Source organism: Globicephala melas, chromosome 13 (genome assembly GCF_963455315.2).
Source record: "Globicephala melas chromosome 13, mGloMel1.2, whole genome shotgun sequence".
Classification (NCBI taxonomy): Eukaryota; Metazoa; Chordata; class Mammalia; order Artiodactyla; family Delphinidae; genus Globicephala; species Globicephala melas.
In genome coordinates this window covers 82,419,927-82,440,529 of record NC_083326.1, presented here as the reverse complement: position 1 = coordinate 82,440,529, position 20,603 = coordinate 82,419,927, and the positions used below count along the sequence as shown (strand labels likewise).

The 20,603-nt window shown below is 45.6% G+C and overlaps 2 protein-coding genes across 4 annotated transcripts; one reads left to right on the top strand and one right to left on the bottom strand.

The window, feature by feature from the left end:
• Positions 1 to 269: 269 nt before the first annotated feature.
• DIABLO (diablo IAP-binding mitochondrial protein) lies at positions 270 to 16,372 on the top strand. Its single transcript, XM_030860210.2, has 6 exons — positions 270 to 355; positions 1,205 to 1,331; positions 4,372 to 4,503; positions 6,267 to 6,377; positions 6,562 to 6,658; positions 15,504 to 16,372. Exons 1-6 carry the CDS (start codon positions 306 to 308, stop codon positions 15,698 to 15,700), a joined length of 714 nt encoding a protein of 237 aa, XP_030716070.1. The 5' UTR covers positions 270 to 305; the 3' UTR covers positions 15,701 to 16,372.
• Positions 16,373 to 16,539: 167 nt separating this feature from the next.
• Positions 16,540 to 20,475, bottom strand: B3GNT4 (UDP-GlcNAc:betaGal beta-1,3-N-acetylglucosaminyltransferase 4). 3 transcript variants are annotated; one of them, XM_060310511.1, is made up of 3 exons: positions 19,435 to 20,414; positions 18,960 to 19,091; positions 16,540 to 17,757 (listed from the first exon to the last, which is right to left on the bottom strand). In XM_060310511.1, exon 3 carries the CDS (start codon positions 17,747 to 17,749, stop codon positions 16,676 to 16,678), a length of 1,074 nt encoding a protein of 357 aa, XP_060166494.1. In that variant the 5' UTR covers positions 17,750 to 17,757; positions 18,960 to 19,091; positions 19,435 to 20,414; the 3' UTR covers positions 16,540 to 16,675. The 3 variants fall into 3 exon arrangements, with proteins under 3 accessions (XP_060166494.1, XP_060166495.1, XP_030716069.1); XM_060310512.1 differs by having other exon boundaries at positions 18,960 to 19,635; positions 20,278 to 20,369; XM_030860209.2 differs by lacking the exon at positions 18,960 to 19,091 and having other exon boundaries at positions 20,278 to 20,475.
• Between the last annotated feature and the right edge of the window lie 128 nt (positions 20,476 to 20,603).

Sequence of the window (20,603 nt, the reverse complement as noted above, 5' to 3'; positions counted from 1 at the left end):
CGAGGTGAAGGGCCCCAGTCCAACCACCCTCCACGACAGCCGACTTGGCTCCGCCCGCTCCGCGCCCTCACACGGCCCGCCCCGCCCCACGCGGAAGCTCCGGCAGTTGTGTGTCCGGCCAGGCTGTTATAGCCGTTACCTTCAGCCCCGCCCCCTCTCTCCCCGTCTGTCCAATCCCGGCTGCGCTCTCGGGCGGGGGGCGTGGTCATGCGAAGAGGCCCTCTCATGTGGGGGCCGTGCCCCGCCCCCCGCTCACGAAGTGGCGTCACTTCCGGCGTTTGCGTGTGGGGGCCGTCAGACGCGGAATGGCGGCTCTACGGAGTTGGCTGTCGCGGAGCGTAGCCTTCTTCTTCAGGTAGGGCTTCAGGTCGTGTAGGTCAGGGTCGGACAGAAGGAGGGGACGCTGAGAGCGCTGCACTCGGGCCGCAGCCCCGGCCTTGCGGGCGCGCGCTTCCCTTCTCGGCCGAGAGGGTCACGGCGTCCCGCCCCTCTCGGAGGTCTGAGGACGTCCCGCCTCTGCCTCTGGCCAGAGGCCTCCCGCCTCCTCGGCCAAGCCCGGGCTTCGTGTCTCACTGACGGCTTTTCCGTTTTCCCACCTACCGAAAGCGCGTTCCCTCACCGTCGGGCTGTCTTTTGAAGGGCGCTCGGCCTGCCCGCGAAGTGACTCTCGTTGGCCCATTGAAGTCACTGGGGAGAGTAGGGGAAGAGGCCCGGGCAGGCGGCGGGTTCCCGGAGGAGGTTTTCCGTGAGGGCGGAGGAGCCCCAGGAACTTGCCTGTCTCCCCGCGGGCCCTGCTCCCTCGGCCTCTTGACGCCTGCGGGCTCCAGGGGACCATCAGAGCCCTTGCAGCCTAGGCCAGAGGGCCAGCGCTAAATCCTGCCTGCAGAAGCGTTTTATTTTGGCCTGAGTTTTTAAAAAGCTTTGAGACCACCTCTTAAACGTCCACACCTGGTAACTCTTAAACTGCGGCACCATCGGCCCGCATTCCCGCGCGGGGAGCCAAGTAGCGGTTTCTTCGAGCCCGGGCCTTTCCAGTCCACGCAGCTCCCCACAGAGCCCTGTCGTGTGCAAGGCCACTCTACGTCGTCATTTGGGTTCCAGCGTGGCCCGAGTTTGAGTCTCCAGCCCCTGCAAATATCAGTAAATTGAAGAGGCTTTTACAGGTTGGTGGTTGTGCCTTACTAAATTTGACTTCTGTTTCTAGGTACAAACGGTGCGTGCCAGTCGCGGCTAACTGTGAGAAGCGCCGTTTCTCGGAATTGATAAGACCATGGCACAAAACTGTGGCTGCCGGATTTGGGGTAACCCTGTGTGCAGTTCCTATTGCCCAGGTGAAGTACTGTCCTGTCACTCCGTGTTGTTTGTCTTTGTGTACTGTGTCCTCTTGAAGTCCCAGGTGGGCAGTGAAGCATCTGACAAGCTCTCATGGTTTTACCCCGCGCCCCTCCTCACCCGCATGTGATGGTATACTTTCTAGTGTATCGGCATCTTTTCAGAGCTGAGCAAATATAGTAATGTTTCCATTTTAATAGTAGTATTTGGTAGGAACACTATGTCAGGTAGGTCAGATTGTATAAAGAGGGACGAAAGAAAACATATTACAGTATCAACACAGTAGTCTTTCATTCAATAAAAATTTATTGGGCAACTTTTATGTGCCATACACACTGAGACCGTATGAGCAAATCAAACGAAGTTTCTGCTTTCATAAAGCTTACATTCTGGAGATACGGAAGAGGAGAAAGTGGAATGAGAGGGGGAGAGAGAGAGAGAAATAGATGAACTCAGCTCACAGAGTTAGCTCAGGACCAGAATGTGCTTCGACTTCTGTACTTTGTGGGCCATTGTAGAGCTTTGGATTTTATTATGGAAAAGAAGCCACAGAGGATTTTAACATAAGATTATTATGATCTGACATAAGTTTTTAAAGGTTGCTGTGTGGAACTAAAAAGACCAGCAGGGGTCCAGGCATGAGATGATCACGGGCTTGGCTCGGGTGGGGGAGCGGGCTGAATGCCATCAGCAGGAGTTGCCGATGGGTTAGGTGTGAAGTATATAACTTCGCTTCCAGTGCTTTAAAAAGGCCTAAGCAACGGAGAGAATGGTGTTGCTGTATACTGGGATGGAGGGGAATGGGTTTTGGGAGGAAGAAACCAAGAGTTCAGTTTTGGAAATGACATCTAGGTGGAGTTGTCAAGTAGACAGTGATATGAAAGTGGTACCTTATTAAAAAACGGTTGGTTATATGCTTTATCAGGAAGAGCTAAATAAGAAATCGGCAAACCCCATTTTGGCAAAACGTTCCTGATACTTAAATGTGTGTTTATCACAGCAACAAGATTAATTCCATCTATCACAAGTATTTTCAGCATCTTCTGAGGCTCACTCATGAGCCTTTCCCTTTTTGTGCCTCACTTCAGCCCTCATCTCTGTGTACTAATGACCCTTTAACCCTAAAATCCTTACTTGAACACCAAGCCATTTTCAGTCATTGTTAGGACAGCCTTTTCTTTCTTCCTCCAAAAGATTTTTTGTGTGTTTGTCCTTTATATATTTTTTAATGTTGACCTATTTTATTTATTTGTTTGGTTGCGCTGGGTCTTAGTTGTGGCTCCCCGGCTCCTTAGTTGCGGCACGCATGTGGGATCTAGTTCCCTGACCAGAGACAGAACCCGGGCCCACTGCATTGGGAGCGCAGAGTCTTAACCACTGTGCCACCAGCGAAGTCCCCTGTGTTTGTCCTTTCTAGTTCGTATACTATTCTTAAGCCCTAGTTACCTCAGTTCTAGGCCACATGCCAGGAGCCTCTGGTTGACAGGAGCCTCTGGTTGACAGGAGCCTCTAGTCATTCTCCTGCAGGAACAGCAATGCCACTTCCGTTCTTCAGAGCCTGCAGTGGCTCCCCGTAATGTGTTACAGAACTAAAATCCAGCGAACTCTCCCCGCACTCCAGTGCCCTAGCCAGTCTCATCTCCCTTGTGCCATCCACTCCAACAAGGCTAGATTCCCGACAGCCCCTGCATACATCATATGTATTCTTTTCCTCATTGTTTCTTCTAACCCAGGACGCATGTCCATTCTAATCCTAGTTGTCTTGAGACCCAAATCCCACCTCTTTTTAAAGCCTTTCCTAGTTCCTGGCCAACAATGATTTCCCTCTCTGACCACTTATATTGTCTATTTTGATATTTGATGATAATCTGTTTGACTCCCGAGTCAGCAGAGCATAATGGAAACTTTGGAGTGAGAAGATTTGGTTTGAGGTCTACATGCGTACTTTTGAGGAGAGTTACATAACTATTCTGAGCTTCCGTTTCCTCATTAAAAGAGAAGTGCTAATACCTAGATTGTTGTGAGGAACAAGTAAACGTGCATTGTAAAATGGAGAGCATTATGAAGACACAAACTATCAGAATAGGTCAAAATTAGCTTCTCATGAGCAGAGATGATATTCTTTCCTTTCTAGCCCCTCAGTGTGAGGTACATAATGAATACTTACTTAGTTGATTGAATGAAATATAAATATGATAAAATTCATGATTTGTTCGTGTATCAGAGATATTTCTTGATTGCTACTTTCAACAGGCAGTGATTCAGGGTGCTTATACTTTAAATAGCAAAAAGACAACAGATGATAGAGGGATTGGTTTGTTAGTTATGATACAATAAATCCTCTGCTATGGGAGAAAAAGGGAGAGTTAGGGATGACTTGTCATCATAGTTGCCAATATTTAATCAGGGTGGCCACCACATTCCCTTAACTCGTGAGATAGTTATACTGCCCTTTTTTTTTTTTAAAACATAACAGCTGAGGTCAGAGGGAGGCGTCTCCTCTGCCCTGCATCAAGACTGTACAGCTCATTCTGCAGATTTGCCCTCTCCACCATTTACTTTCTTAGACTCAGCTTAATCCTTATTACCTCTCTGAAGCCTTTTCTAAGTTATTCTCATTCGATGTAGAAGTGATTGCTGTCTTACGTGTGCCCCTCCAGACTTCTTCCACAGCTCCCATGGTACTTGATTGCATTAATTTTCTAGTTTATCTTTATATCCCAAGCATCTAGCACTGTGGTAATGAATGAATCATAACTTCATGAAATTTGTTGATTATAAATACTAGCCTTTTATTTGATAAAAAGAAATACTTTGCTTTTTGGAGCAGAGAATAAGCAACAAAAGTAGGTAGAAAGCATATTCTAGAATTATTTTCATATGTTGTCTTAAATAGCGAAAATAAAGCTTAAAAAGAAAAAGTTAACAGAAGCATCATAGTGCAGTTGCAGTGTGAGAATTACATTTTTCACTTGGCTGTATATGATCTCAGCTGGAGCTTTAGGTTCGAAATTGACTAAAAATGTTTGTGTGTTTCAGAAACCGGAGCCTCATTCTCTTAGTAATGATGCATTAACGAGGAGGGCTGTGTCTTTGGTAACAGATAGCACCTCTACCTTTCTCTCTCAGACCACATATGCATTGATTGAAGCAATCACTGAATATACTAAGGTAAGTGTCCTCTTGTTAAGTCTTGGTCATCTAAGTCAGTGGTTAGCAAACTATGGCTCACAGATCAAATCGGGTCTGATGCTTGCGTTTGTAGTTTGATTGGTACACGGTCAGGCTCGTTTTTTTGTGTATTCTCTATGACTGCTTTTGTGAGTTGAATAGTTGCAAACAGAGACTGTAGGGCCACTCTCTGGCCCTTTACAAAAAAAAGTTGGTTGAGTCCTGACCTAAATTACTGGTTTTTAGACTTTCTCCATGAACCCTTTTTATTATTTTATTTAAAATTTTTTTTTTTACTGAAGTATAGTTGATTTACAATGTTGTGTTAATTTCTACTGTACAGCAAAGTGATTCAGTTACACATATATTCTTCTTCATATTCTTTTCCATTATGATCACAGGATATTGAATATACTTCCCTGTGCTATACAGTAGGACCTTGTTGTTTATCCATTCTCTGTATAATAGTTTGCATCTGCTAATCCCAAACTCCCAATCCATCTTTCCCTCACCTCATTTATTTATTTATTTTTGGCTGAGTTGCGTCTTTGTTGCTGCGCATGGGCTTTCTCTAGTTGTGGCAAGCGGGGGCTACTCTTCATTGCGGTGTGTGGGCTCCTCCTTGTGGTGACTTCTCTTGTTGCAGAGCACGGGCTCTAAGCGTGCAAGCTTCAGTAGTTGCGGCTCGCAGGCTCTAGGGCAGACTCAGTAGTTGTGGCGCACGGGCTTAGTTGCTCCGCAGCATGTGGGATCTTCCCAGACCAGGGCTTGAACCTGTGTCCCCTGTGTTGGCAGGCAGATTCTTGTGCCACCAGGGAAGCCACTGTGCCACCAGGGAAGCACCTGTTCCATTCTTTTTTATGGCTGAGTAATATTCCACTGTATATATGTACCACATCTTCTTTACCCATTCATCTGTCAGTGGACATTTAGGTTGCTTCCATATCTTGGCTACTGTAAATAGTGCTGCTATGAACATAGGGGTGCGTGTATCTTTTTGAACTAGAGTTTTGCTTCATCCTCATTTAATGTAGGGCCCCTGCAGGTGGGACACTCACCCTCTGGGAAGGGGCTGTGGTTGGCCTCACTGTCCAGGAACCCTTTTTAAAAGAAAAATCTTAAATATAGTAGCCCAGTATATAAGACAGGGGGACCATGCTGATCTGGTTCAGTTGGGGGTACCAGGGGCTTCTGTGTGAGGACAGTTTAAAAACCACTGATCTAATAGAGAGTATATGGATAATCAGAATCATTTTTAAGAGTCTCATTTATATGTTTCTTTACCTTCATTTTCCAGCAGCTTTATTCCCAGTTTTCTGAGTTTTCCATCTGCATTATGTTCTTTTTGTATGTCTAAGTTGCTAAAAAGTGGTTTTTTTTTTTTCGCGGTACGTGGGCCTCTCACTGTTGTGGCCTCTCCCGTTGCGGAGCACAGGCTCTGGACGTGCCGGCTCAGCAGCCCTGGCTCATGGACCCAGCCGCTCTGCAGCATGTGGGATATTCCTGGACCGGGGCACGAACCCGCGTCCCCTGCATCAGCAGGCGGACTCTCAACCACTGTGCCACCAGGGAAGCCCGCTAAAGTTGACAAGTGGAGATACTGATGTCCTAGGATAATGCCTCTACTTCATACAATAGTGCAGGTTCAGTGAAGCAGAAGGACTGAAGAGTCAGTTTGCTGCAATGTGACTTAACCTTGAGGTGTAAGTCTCACTAACCCTAATATGCCTCACTTATTTTACTCATTTATTCTATATTTGTAGGCTGTTTATACCTTAAGTTCTCTGTACCGACAATACACAAGTTTACTTGGGAAAATGAATTCACAGGAGGAAGACGCAGTGTGGCAGGTGATCATAGGAGCCAGAGTTGAGGTGAGCAAAGTTACTTGGCGTTTCTGTATTAGTGCTCCTGCCTCATTGTGGTTATCTAAATGATTGAATGAAGGTGTTTTACCAGTAGCTGTTCTCTCAGTCTACTATTGAATAAGTCCATTTAAATGTGCTTAATGACGTAATGCAGAGTCATGTTGTCTGAAGTGCTTTGTTTAATTTATAGATGACTTCAAAACAGCAAGAGTACTTGAAGTTGGAAACCACCTGGATGACTGCAGTTAGTCTCTCAGAGATGGCAGCAGAAGCTGCATACCAAACCGGTAGGTTACATTTCTTACTATGGAGGTGCTCTTTGAGTTTTCATCTAGCTGAAAAGTGAGGGATATTGTGGCTATAACCTTGTGGGAAAATGTTCCCATTTCCAATATATTAACCAATATTTCATCTGCACAAAGGAAAAATTAATGCCCTTGTAGACCAGACCCATAGAAGCTAGTTAATATCTAGAAAATGAGAAATGATAAAACTACTGTCAGCTGGAAATTTTGATTGCTTCCAAATAGGTGTTTGGTTTTTTTTGCGGTACGCAGGCCTCTCACTATTGTGGCCTCTCGCGCTGCCGAGCACAGGCTCCGGACGCGCAGGCTCAGCGGCCATGGCTCACGGGCCCAGCCGCTGTGCGGCATGTGGGATCTTCCCGGACCGGGGCACAAATCCGTGTCCCCTGCATCGGCAGGCGGACTCCCAACCACTGCGCCACCAGGGGAGCCCTCCAAATAGGTTTTGAACATTTATTTTTTAATAACCTGGATAATTTATGAATAGTATCTGTATTTCAGGCTTTGTGATAAACATTTTATAGACCTTTAACCCCCATAGTTCCTTTAAAGTAGGAGTTACTATCATCATTCCCACTTTATAGATGAAGAAACTGGCAGATAGAGGGGGTTAAGTAATTCACCCAGTGTGCTGTGGTACACAGTAAGTAAGCAGCCAAACTGGGATTCAGCAAAGTAGGTCAGATTCTAAAGCCTTTGCCCCTGGTAGCCAGGGCTTCATCCTCTGTGCCTTGGTGCCTGAGTATAGAAAATGCAGTTATTCATTCACCAGGTGTTTTTAAACCATCACTATCCATCCAGTGGGCTTGAGCTGAATGGTTTTCTAATTAAATGTATTTGAGGGAACCCCTCATTTGACATCTTACCTGGTTGGGCCCAAACTATGTCACCACAGAAGTTCTTATTAGGAAACTGGTTTGTTAAAGTGCTATTGTTTTCTGAAATCTTAAAGATATAAAAGATTTTTTAAGTAAAACCAAAAAATTCTTAGTTAACTAATGCCCCGGGGAATAAGAGATTCTGAAAACAGGATTGGGATGAACAGCGAAACAGAAGTATAAAAGTAGCATTTTAGTAGTGGCACACCAAAGGTGGGAGCAGGGTTTCCAGGTGCAGTGAACAGGGAGGTTTGCTGAGGGTTCTACAGCAGGAACAGTCCCAGGCAGCCCTCACCACTCACTAGGCTTAGATCTAGCAGGAGAAAAGAGGGAGAGTAAATTATAAGCATTATCTGAAAAAAGACATTTTCCCAGAACTGATTGAAAGGGCTCACAAAGGTTCTGAACAGAATTTAAAATATAAATATATCTCATATGGTAAAAAAAAAAAAAAGAAAAGAAAACAAACTATACAAAGAAAAATCCTAAAAACTATAAGAAAAAAGTTACTTACAAAGGAAGTATAATCAAACATTAATCTTCTTATCTGCAACCCTAGATGCAAGATGACAAAAAATAACCATCCAGATATCTTTAAAATGTGAGAATAAAAGATGTTTTCAGACATAAAGGCTCAGCTTACCAACTGCTTATACTTTCTGGAAAAAACTACTCTGTAAAGAAAAATTAGTTTAGAAAGAAGCAACTGAGATACAAAACTAATGAAGAAAATTTAGTAAAACTTGTCAAAAGCTCTGAGTGTTCTTTTTTTTTAAAATAAATTTATTTATTTATTTTTGGCTGTGTTGGGTCTTTGTTGCTGTGCACGGGCTTTCTCTAGTTGCGGGGGGCTACTCTTTGTTGCAGTGCACAGGCTTCTCATTGCTGTGGCTTCTCTCATGGAGCATGGGCTGTAGGCATGCAGGCTTCAGTAGTTGTGGCGCACAGGCTTAGTTGCTCTGCAGCATGTGGAATCTTCTTGGGCCAGGGACTGAACTGTGTCCCCTGCATTGGCAGGCAGATTCTCAACCACTGTGCCACCAGGGAAGCCCCCTGAGTGTTAAACTTTTAAGTAATCAAATCAGTTTGGGGAAGAAGTGAAAGCATGCTAAGCTTTCTTGCTCGAGAAGAGAGACAATGGCTTAACATTAGACATTGTTAAACACTTCAAAAAGAATTGGGGGGGGAGGGGCTTCACTGGTGGCGCAGTGGTTGAGAGTCCACCTGCGGATGCAGGGGACACGGGTTCGTGCCCCGGTCCGGGAGGATCCCACGTGCTGTGGAGCAGCTGGGCCTGTGAGCTGTGGCTGCTGGGCCTGCGCGTCTGGAGCCTGTGCTCCGCAACGGGAGAGGCCACAACAGTGAGAGGCCTGCGTACCGCAAAAAAAAAAGGGGGGGGGGAGTTGATAAAATTCAGTTAAGGCAGGAAAGGTTTAAGAAATAAAGCCTGTTAATTAGAAAATGCAAACTAAAATAGAACACATTCAAATATCAGTAATCACAATAAGAATAAATTTACATATTAAATACTGCCTGAATGTATTAAAAAATAATTCTAGCTAAAACTGTTTACAGAGGCACATCTAAAACAAAAACGCATAGGAAGGTTTAGAATTTTAAGATAAACTGAACCATTACTAACAAAAAGAAATCTACCCAAAAAAAGGTGGCAGAGCAATGTCAGAATCAGAAGGGGGATTCAAGACAAAAAGCATTAAAAGGGACCGAACAATTCATCAAGACATCAATCATGAAGTGCGTGTCTAATGAGGCAAAAACTGATAGATTTACAAGGAGAAATGGAGCTTTATACACATCTCAGGCTCACAGGTCAAGACCAAAACAATTAAAACTATTAAGTGTTGGAACAGAATGATTTTTAAAAGCTTAACCAAATGCATATACTGAATACAAAATTTTGTCCTCCCCCCCAAAAAAAATTCTCTTCAAATTCAAATAGTATACAACATGTACAAAAATTGATTTTTTATGCCAAGTGACAAAGACTCAGCAAATTACTGATACCCCCCCTTCCTCACCAAAAATCAAAATGGAAGTTTAACCCATACAACTCAATATCAAAAGAAACCCCTGATTTAAAAATGGAAGGATCTGAATAGACATTTTCCAAAGACAACGTACAGATGGCCAATGGGTGCATGAAAAGATGCTTGACATCGCTAATCATCAGAGAAATGCAAATCAAAACCACAATGAGATATATCACCTCACCTGTCAGAATGGCTATCATAAAAAGATCATAAATAACAAATGTCGGTGAGAATGTGGAGAAAAGGGAACCCTAGTACACTGTTAGTAGTAATGTAAAATAGTGCAGCCACTGTGATAAACAGTATGGAGTTTCCTCAAAAAATAAACCCACACACCTATGGTCAACCAATCTATGACAAAGGAGGCAAGAATATGCAATGGCGAAAAGACAGTCTCTTTTTTCAATAAGTGGTGCTGGGAAAACTGGACAGCTACATGTGAAAGAATGAAATTAGAACACACTCTAACACCATACACAAAAATAAACTCAAAATGGATTAAAGACCTAAATGTAAGGCCAGACACTATAAAACTCTTAGAGGAAAACAGGCAGAACACTGACATAAATCACAGCAATATCTTTTTTGATCCACCTCCTAGAGTAATGAAAATAAAAATAAACAAATAGATCCTAATTAAACTTAAAAGCTTTTGCACAGCAAAGGAAACCATAAACAAAACAAAAAGACAACCTATAGAATGGGAGAAAATATTTGCAAACAAAGTGCCCAACACGAAGTGCCCAACAAGGGATTAATCTCCAAAATATACAAACAGTTCATGCAGCCCAGTAACAGAAAAACAACCCAATCAAAATTTGGGCAGAAGATCTAAATAAACATTTTGCCAAAGAAGACATACAGATGGCCAAGAAGCACATTAGAAGATGTCAATATCGCTAATTATTAGAGAAATGCAAATCAAAACTGCAATGAGGTGTCACCTCACACTGGTCAGAATGGCCATCATCAAAAAATCTACAAACAATAAATACTGGAAAGGGTATAGAGAAAAGGGAACCCTCCTACACTGTGGGTGGGAATGTAAATCGGTACAACCATTGTGGAGAACAGTATGGAGTTTCCTTAAAAAACTGAAAATAGAACTACCATATGATCCAGCAATCCCGCTCCTGGGCATATATCCAAAGAAAACCATAATTTGAAAAGATACATGCACCCCAGTGTTCACTACAGCACTGTTTACAGTAGCCAAGATTTGGAAGCAACCTAAATGTCCATCTACAGAAGAGTGGATAGAGAAGATGTGCTACATATATACAATGGAATATTACTCAGCCATAAAAAAGAACAAAATAATGCCATTTGCAGCAACACGGGTGGACCTAGAGATAGTCGTACTGAGTGAAGTAAGTCGGAGAAAGACAAATATGATATTGCTTATCTGTGGAACCAAAGAAAAAAAATGATACAAATGAACTTATTTACAAAACAAATAGTCACAGATGTAGAAAACAAACTTATGGTTATGGCGGGGGAAAGGGTGGGGGGATGGATAAATTGAGAGATTGGGATTGACATATATACACTACTATGTATAAAATAGATAATTAATAAGGACCTACTGTATAGCACAGGGAACTCAATACTCTGTAATGGCCTATATGGGAAAAGAATCTAAAAAAGAGTGGATATACATATATGTATAACTGATACACCTTACTGTACACCTAAAACAAATCAATTATACTCCAATAAAAAATTTTTTAAAAAGACGGTAAAAATAAACAAACTGAAAATAGTGGGAATTCCCTGGTGGTCCAGTGTTTAGGACTCTGCATTTTCATTGCCGAGGGCACGGGTTCAATCCCTGGTTGGGGAACTAAGATCCCACAAGCTGAGCAGCACAGCAAAAAAAAAAAAAAAGAAAAAGAAAAAAAAATAGAACCACCATATGATCCAGCAATTCCTTTCCACTCCTAGGTATATCTCTGAAGAAATGAAACTGAATTCAAAAAGAAATATGCACCCCAATGTTCATAGCAGCATTATTTACAATAGCCAAGATTTGGAAGCAACCTAAGTGTCCATCAACAGATGAATGGATAAAGATGTGGTGTATATATACAGTGGAATATTACTCAGCCATAAAAGAATGAAATTTTGCCATTTGCAACAACATGGATGGACTTGCAAGGTTTAGTCTTAGTGAAATAAGTCAGACACAAAGACAAATACTGTATATCACTTATATGTGGAATCTAAAAAATAAACTAGTGAATATAACAAAACAGACTCACAGAGAACAAAGAACAAACTAGTGGTTACCAGTGGGGAGAGGATGAAGAGGTATAAACTACTATGTATTAAATAAATAAGCTGCAAGGATATACTGAACAGAAAACATAGCCAGTATTTTATAGTAACTATAAATGGATTAGAACCTTTAAAAATTGTGAATAACTATGTTGTACACCTAAAACTTATATACTATTGTAAATCAACTATACCTCAATAAAGAAAAATGGAAATTTAAAAGTATTTAGAACTGTCATAAGTCTTGTATATAGCAGACCCAGAGAGTTGTATACAAAGTAGCTCTTAAATAGAAATTGACCCTTATTTAAAGGCACATGTCATAAATAAAAAGAACAGCAGCCATAAGTGACAGGTAATGTTCACTGTACTAAGAAGAACTGAAAATAAATTAATTAAACTTTTAACCCAGTAAGTTAGAGAAAGCAAAATAAATTCAGACAATGTGGAATAAAAGAAAAGGTATAAGAAGACTAAAAAGAAATAGGGACTTCCCTGGTGGTGCAGTGGTTAAGAATCCACCTGCCAATGCAGGGGACACAGGTTCGAGCCCTGGTCTGGGAAGATGCCACATGCCGTGGAGCAACTAAGCCCGTGCTCCACAACTACTGAGCCTGTGCTCTAGAGCTCGCAAGCCACAACTGCTGAGCCTGCGTGCCACAGCTACTGAAGCCTGAACGCCTAGAGCCCGTGCACCGCAACAAGAGAAGCCACCGCAATGAGAAGCCCACACACCATAATGAAGAGCAGCCCCCGCTTGCCACAATTAGAGAAAGCCTGTGTGCAGCAACGAAGACACAACGCAGCCAAAAATAAATAGTCAAAAAGGCAAACTCCGGTTCCTTGAAAAGAATTTAAAAATTAGGTTTGGAAAAAAAAAAAATTAGGTTTGGCAAGTATAACTTTTTAGAGAGCAAAAGTAACATCAGAAGGAGCTATTATAGATATGGAGGGTTTTTTTAATCATACGAGAATATTATGATCTTTATGTAAATCCTGAGTTGGCCCAAGAAGTAAAGAATCCAAGTAAGATCACTACCCACAAAAGTTGAAATAGTATTCACAAAGAATCTGTTCCCCCAAAGTAGACACTAAGCCCAGGCAGTTTTGTGGGAGAGTTTTATTAAATCTTCAAGAAACACAATTCCTGTGTTACAGAAAGTATACCAAAAAATGATGACAAGCCTCCCAACTATTATAATTGTCTAAAACCAGCATAGGCCTGATCCCAAACTGGACTTGCCCAGCACCAGAACAAAAAAACTATAGTTCAGTATCACTTATGAATATAGATATAAATCAAATATAGCCATTTATCTTCAAAATAAAATGATAATTCAATATTTAAAAACCTATCAAGAGAACATAGACACAACATTCTCTGACATAAATCATAGCAATGTTTTCTTAGGTCAGTCTCCCAAGGCAATGGAAATAAAAACAAAAGTAAACAAATGGGACTTAATCAAATTTAAAAGCTTTTGTACAGCAAAGGAAACCATAAACAAAACAAAAAGACAACCTACACAGTGGTAGAAAATATTTGCAAACAACGTGACTAACAAGGGCTTAATTTCCAAAATATGTAAACAGCTCCTACAACTCAACAACAAAAAAGCAAACAACCCAATCGAAAAATGGACAGAACATTTAATCAGACATTTCTCCAAAGAAGAAATACATACAGCCAATAGACACATGAAAAGATGCTCAACATCGCTAATTATTAGAGAAATGTAAATCAAAACTACAATGAGGTACCACCCCACACCAGTCAGAATGGCCATCAATAAAAAGTCTACAAATAACAAATGCCGGGGAGGGTGTGGAGAAAAGGGAACTCTCCTACACTGTTGGTGGGAACGTAAGTTGGTGCAGCCACTGTGGAAAACTGTATGGAGGTTCCTCAGAAAGCTAAAAATAGAGTCACCATATGATCCAGCAATCCCACTCCTGGGCATGTATCTGGACAAAACTATAATTCAAAAAATACATGCAAAAAAAAAAAAATACATGCACCCCTATGTTCACAGCAGCACTATTCACAATAGCCAAGGCATGGAAACAACTTAAATCTCCATTGACAGATGAATGGATAAAGAAGATGTACATATATACAATGGAATACTACTCAGCCATAAAAAAGAACGAAATAATGCCATTTGCAGCAACATGGATGCGACTAGAGATTATCATACTAGGTGAAGTAAGTCAGAGAAAGACAAATACCGTATGATACCACTTATATGTGGAATCCAAAATATGACATAAATGAACTTATCTATGAAACAGAAACAACATCAGGGACATAGAGAACAGACTGGTGGTTGCCGAGGGCATTAGGGGAGGGATGGAGTGGGAGGCTGGGGTTAGCAGATGTAAGCTTTTATATATAGGATGGATAAACAACAAGGTCCTACTGTATTGCACAAGGAACTCTATTCAATATCTTATGATAAACCATAATGGAAAAGAATATTTTAAAAAATGCATATATATGTGTAACTGAATCACTTTGCTGTGCAGCAGTAACTAACACAACATTGTATATCAACTACATTTCAATAAAAATAAAATTTTAAAAAAATCTACATATAGCAAAACAAAAACCCTATCAACATTTAATTCACTACTTGAGATTATCTACAGTAGATTATAGGAGAAAAGCCACTTGTGTAATCATATCGGTGTATGCCCCAGAAGCCTTCAGTAAAATGTAGTGCCCATTTCCGATTTAAATCTGAGTACAATTATAGAGAGAATGTTCTAAACATGATGGTTAAATAATCCTATTTCATAGTGAAATGTGAGAAGCATTTCCATCAACGTCAGAAATAAAAGGGCACCTGCTATCCTCCACTGTCTTTCTACATTGTACTAAAGGTTCTCATTAATGCAATAACATAGAAAAGAACTGCTTGAGTGTTCTGTAGATGAATTAATAAATACGGATATCTATATTATGAAATACACTAGCAGCAGGTAAAATGATAGCGCTCAAAAACAAAATTGCAAAATATGTTCAATAAATACTGTTTGTGCCATTATGTAGATTTATAGTCATAAGATTTTTTTTTGTGTATTCCATATGAATGTAGGAACTTTTTTAAAAAGATCTAATTGGCTTTATTCAACAGTTCATGAATTGGACAGCAGCCCATCTAGTAAATAGATGAAATGTTACTTTATAGTAACATTTTAAAGGATGAGGAAGGTGCCCTTTAAACTTTTAAAAGGTGTTATCTCTGAAGATTGGGTAGGGTGAGGAAAGAGATGTTTGACAATTTTATTAGTGATCTCTTCATTTGTCAAAAAGAAATGTATTGTGCAGTTAAAAAAATTAAAATCTTAAAACATCTATACTAAGAGCTGAGTAGCTATAAAGATGATTGTGGGAATTGCATTTGATAATTATAACAATGATGGCTGCTGATAGCTGGAGGAAAATGCCAGGGTTTTGACAATAAAGAGTAAAATGCAGACCTGGATGTGGAGGGTAGAGGGTTCTCTGCTTTGCAGGGAGGGCAGGGGAAGTGGCCCCAAGAAAGGCTCAGATGACAACCACAGAGCCCCCAGGCTCTCCTTGTGTCCACTCAGCATAAGTGGCCTATCTTTTGGCAGGAGCGGACCAGGCCTCTGTAACCGCCAGGAGTCATATCCAGCTGGTGAGATCGCAGGTGCAGGAGGTGCGCCAGCTTTCCCAGAAAGCAGAAACCAAGTTGGCAGAAGCACAGACAGAAGAACTCCGACAGAAAACACAGGAGGAAGGGGATGAGAGGGCTGAGCCGGAGCAGGAGGCCTACCTGCGTGAGGATTGAGGGCCTGAGCTGCTGCCCACGTCTGCCCACTCGGCCTGGGGAAAGCAAGGGCAGACGCCATCCAGCCCCAGGTCAGCACAGCTTTCTCTGCGCACAGAGGCATGGCAGGCAGGTCCTGCCCTGGCCCATCAGACCAGAGGTCATTGTGAGCTGTGAGTGCCTGACCCCTATCTCCACAGTCTCAGGCTTCTACTGGACCTGGTTCTTAGCCCTGCAGGGCACTGCACCCCGTTTAACATTTCACCCTGCTCAGCAGAGCTGCCCTCTCACCCATCGATCTTTTTACCTCCCACCCAGAGCATCTCACCAACCTGGCCAGAGAGAAGGGGCCTTCTCTGTCATGTCCACTAGTAGCTGTTAAATCTCAGTTTCCCATCTACATTTTCAAATATGACTTAGTATTTGCTCCCTCCATAGGGATGAGTTTTTTGGGGCAAGGGGAGCCTGTGTGTTTGTAAGATTTCTTTTTGGTAAGTGTTTCTAATGCCTTCTGTGACCTGGCCCCATCGCCCTGTAAGGACAACTCAGGCCAAGGAGCCAAAAGCCCAAAAGCCCAGGGACTGGAGCAGAGTGTTTACCTGGTGCTCTTAACAGGACTTATTCCAACACACACTTCTCGTTTCCTTTTTTCCTTGGAGTTTCTCGTTGTATCTAAAGGAGAATAATTTTTTTTTGCATTTAAAAAAGATGTTTGTGTGTGTCTTTTGGAGCCCTAGGCAGCCTCCCTCCTTCACCACCCTCTCCAGACTGGAAGAGCCCCAAGGGGCTCCAGGAGTCCCCCCATGGAGTGATGGCAGCATTTGCCCATTTAACACATACTGGGACAAGTTAGCCAGGTTTCAGTGTTTTAATCAGAGTTAGCAAGGTTTGGGAGGAGGTTACAAAAACAAAGTCAGCATTTCTTGTAGACCCATCAAGGGCCAAGTTTCACGGTTCGCGATTTCTCATCATGATTGCAAAATTAAGTCTACTCGCTCAACCCACCCCTCGAAGCTGGGACAAGGGGGCAGCTGCACACTTGAGCCCCTCATCTGTTACCAGTGCCCACATGGTCCACATCTCCAGGGGGCTGAGGCGGTGCACCAGAAGGAGCCCTCTGTACAGGCAGGGGTCCCGAGGGTCCAGGGGCCGCCTTATTCCAAATGTCTTGAAGCCAGCATGGTGCATGGGGCTCACCCCCAGCTTTTTCAGGCACATCCCCACAAAGACGTCATCAATGGGGAAGAGTTCAGCCTCTTCCACGGCTGCTTGGAGGTGCTGCACAGTGGCTCTGGACATGACATACCCTCCACCCCCAGCATAGGGTGGGTAGTGGTGGGCCCTATACATGGAGGGTGGGATGAAATATTTGACCTTGGTGTTCCTGTTGGGCAGGGCCTGGCGGATGACATCTCCCACCAGTAGGTCCTGGGCTGGGTCCCAGCCATCCAGGAACTCCAACACATTGGGGACATGGACAAAGACATCATCATCTCCCTTTAGCATGAAATGGGCCTGGGAGCAGACAGCTGCCACCCAGCGCTGCAAGTGCAGCTCCTTGAGTGTCAGGTTGAAAAAGTCCTCAGCAAAGTCCCACTGTAGGATATCATCAAACTCCCGACTCTCGTAGGCCAGCAGCTGGGCTGGGGGCACAGATCCCGCCACCCCCAGGAGGAACACCAGCTTCAGCTGCCGGCCCTTAGCCCAGCTTCCTGCGCGGCCCCACGTGCTGCGGATGGCCGCACGCCGCTCCACATGGCCAGGCTGTGACTTGATGGCCAGGAGCAGAAAGGTGTCCTCGGCACAGCCCGAAGGCTCCAGCAAGATGGAGAAGTTGCGGCAGTGACGATAGGTCAAGAAGAGGCGGTGACGGTTAGGCAGGAACAGGGAGGCATTGGCCACCGTGTGGTTGGGTGGACACTGGCTGCGCCGGGGCCCTGGGGGAGCCCAGAAGGGCTGTCGGGCCATGGGGCCCCCCGCTGGGTGGGCCTCCTTCTTCAGGAAGAACAGGCAGCTGAGCAGCAGCACAGCAAGGCTGTACAGGACCAGCCAGCCTACCCTGCGGAACATGGCAGGGCCTGCAAGGAGAGAGCCGGTGAGCGGACTGAGCCCGGCGCCGGCCCGGCCTCCACCTCCCCGGTCCCAAGAGCAACCCACAGCCCAGCAGCTAGGTCCTTTTATCTTCTTCAGCGTGTCCTCCGGCTCTTTCCAGAGTCCCTCTCCCAGAGGACAGACCAAACACACCTGTTATGCCAGCCCTCGCTTCCCTTCTGCTGTCATTAGGGGACTCTTGGGTCAACTTTTTCTCCAAAAGGACTTGCAGCCACTTTAAAACTGAGGCACCACAAGTGTTTTCAGCATTTCCCACGAAACTCAAGTACCTAATGAGCTTTAGTGAAAGTGGCACAGCTTATTCCCCCCCCCCAAAAAAAGTCTAGCGTGGTGGCAGGCCCTGCGTTTCATGTCTGAGAGATGATAGCCCCTGGCACTGCCCTTAGGGAGTTTGCTCCTCCAGGGAGAGGAAACCACTGCAGGGCGGCAGCAGGTGGCGGAAGCCACCACAGAACACACCCAGTTAACACATACTGGTACAAGGTTTGCCTGAAGTAGTTTGAGTTTCCTGGGGAGTCGTTTAAATGGAGCTTTAGGAAAAAAACAAAAAAACAACACGCACGGGAAGAGCATGAAAGCAAATAGGAAAGCCATAGACTTGTACCAGGATGGCTCCCCTGCGGCCACCCCTCACCAGTTCTACCGCTTACTGAGTTCTGGTTTTCTCTCAGCAAGTCTCCCAGCAATACAAAGAGAAAGCTGAGAAATGGTAACTTAGTACAGTAACCTGCCCAAGAGCCACAGTAGCCAGCCATCAGTCCCCTCCTCGTCCCCTCCCCCTGCCGTGTCCTGGTCCAGCTGGCCATCACTTCCATCCGGTCTACCCGCATTAGCCTCATCCCGGTTGTCCCTGCCACCACTGCCACAAAAGCATCTCTTCTAGCTGCCAGGGATGCAGTGGCAGGCAAGACAGACAGGTCCCAGCTCTCACAAAGAGACCGAGAAACCAGTACGAACTTCAGGGAGTGCGGAGAAGAAATTAAAGCAGTGTGATGGAATAGAGTGACCGGAGAGGCTCTTTGAGCGCACGGTAGTTTAGAAAGCCCTCCCTGAAAAAGAACACTTGAGCAAGACCTGAACAAGATAAGGGACCAAACCACATAAAGACCTGGTGGGGGCGGGGGGGGGGCGCGGTGGGGAGAGTGGGCCGGGCAGAGGGAATAGTTACGTGCAGAGCTCCTGAAGCAGGACAGGAGGTGTGTAGCGTGGCTGGACCGGAAAGAACAAGGAGGAAAGTGCTAGGTGGTGAAGCGGGAGCAGTAGCCTGAGGAGGGTCACGTGCAACATCCATGGGGAAAGTCTGGGGAAAGAGCCTGTGTTTTATTGTAAGCACCACGGAGATACGTCGGAGGATTTAACAGAGGCAGTAATAATAATTTACATTGTTTGGAAGGTCACTACTGCTGCTGCTTAGATGATGGATTGTGGAAGCGCAAAAGTGGTAACAGGAGACCAGCTAGCAAACTCTTGCATTAGTCAGTAACCAGCCGCAGCTGAGACTAGGGTGCGGGCCATGGAGCACGTGAAAACCAGATGGATTTCAGGCGTGGAAAATGGATTTCAGGTGTGGGAGCTACGCCTGCTGTGGGTGAGGGCACCCGGGGAGGGGAAAGAGTGGGGGGCGGGTTGGTGGTGCCACTTACCGAGAAGGGCGCAAAGCCAGCTGTTTGGTTTTGACTTGTGCGTTTCAGAGGCCCAGGCTGAGATGCGCCGTGGACCTGATTTCCCCTTTGTCCTCAGCGCTCCCAATGCACCCAATCCCTCAGGCGCTTCACTGCGGGAACTAACCCGAAGCTCCCCACCGCAGTGGCGGCGGCCGTTCCTCTGCTCCCCACTCCACACACCTGCTTGTGAATCCCATTCAGTACCTGCTAAGCGTAAGCCTCCCTCCGCTCTGTGAGCCCCCAAGCCTGGTCCTTAACCGGCACGGGCTTCAGCGAGTGCACGCCCCCCTCCAAGTGGGTGCTGAGCCCTAAGGGTCTGAAATTGCTTCTGGGGTCCTCACAGGGCTCGATGACCCATCACGCTTTGATGAGGGAAAGGGTCAAGGGCTGGTTCATTCTCTCCACACGACAGCCTCTAAAGGGCTCTTGTGGAGGCGCAAAGGCCCGTGGGGTCGCCAGAGCAAGGACCAGAGCCCCGCAGGGGGACACCCCTCCGGGCCTGAGCACAGCGAGCGGCGCTGCCCGTCGGGGACTCCGGAGCAAGCGCTCCAGGCTGCCCCGTCCACAACCCGCGGCTCCGGCCATTCTCGCCCCAGCGGGGCGAACAGAAGCCGACAGGCAGCACGAGGCCACCTGGCCCCGACGGTCCACCGCAGGCGGGAGGCCGCTCCCGCGGGGCAGTGCGACCGCGACCCCGCTGCTGCCAAGTCGGCTCCTCCCGCCGGGGGCTCGGCGTCCCTCCGCTCACAGTGGACAGCCCCCTCCCAGCAGCGGGGCTCCAGGCGCCCCAGGCCAAACACCGCCCGCCCCTCGCCTACCTACCTGAGCCAAGACGCCGAACGGACACAAGCGAGGAGCAAACGCAGCGCAGCCGCGTAAGCACAGCTCTCTCCGCTGGGCGCGGAAGGTGAGCAGGGCTCAGCGGCCACCCTTGCTCGCTGGCCACGCCCCCGCGCGGCCCACCAACCCAGCGGCGAAGGCCGGGCTTGAGGGCGCGGTCTCTGGGGGCGGGCCCGGGGCCGCCGCGGGTCCCCGCCCACCTGGGTCTGCGCAGCTCCCCGCGCACCTGCCGGCTGAGAGGCCCGGCCCTGCGGAGCCCTCCCGGGGGAGGCCGACCCCGCTCTCCCCGGCCAGCCCCCCGCCTCCTC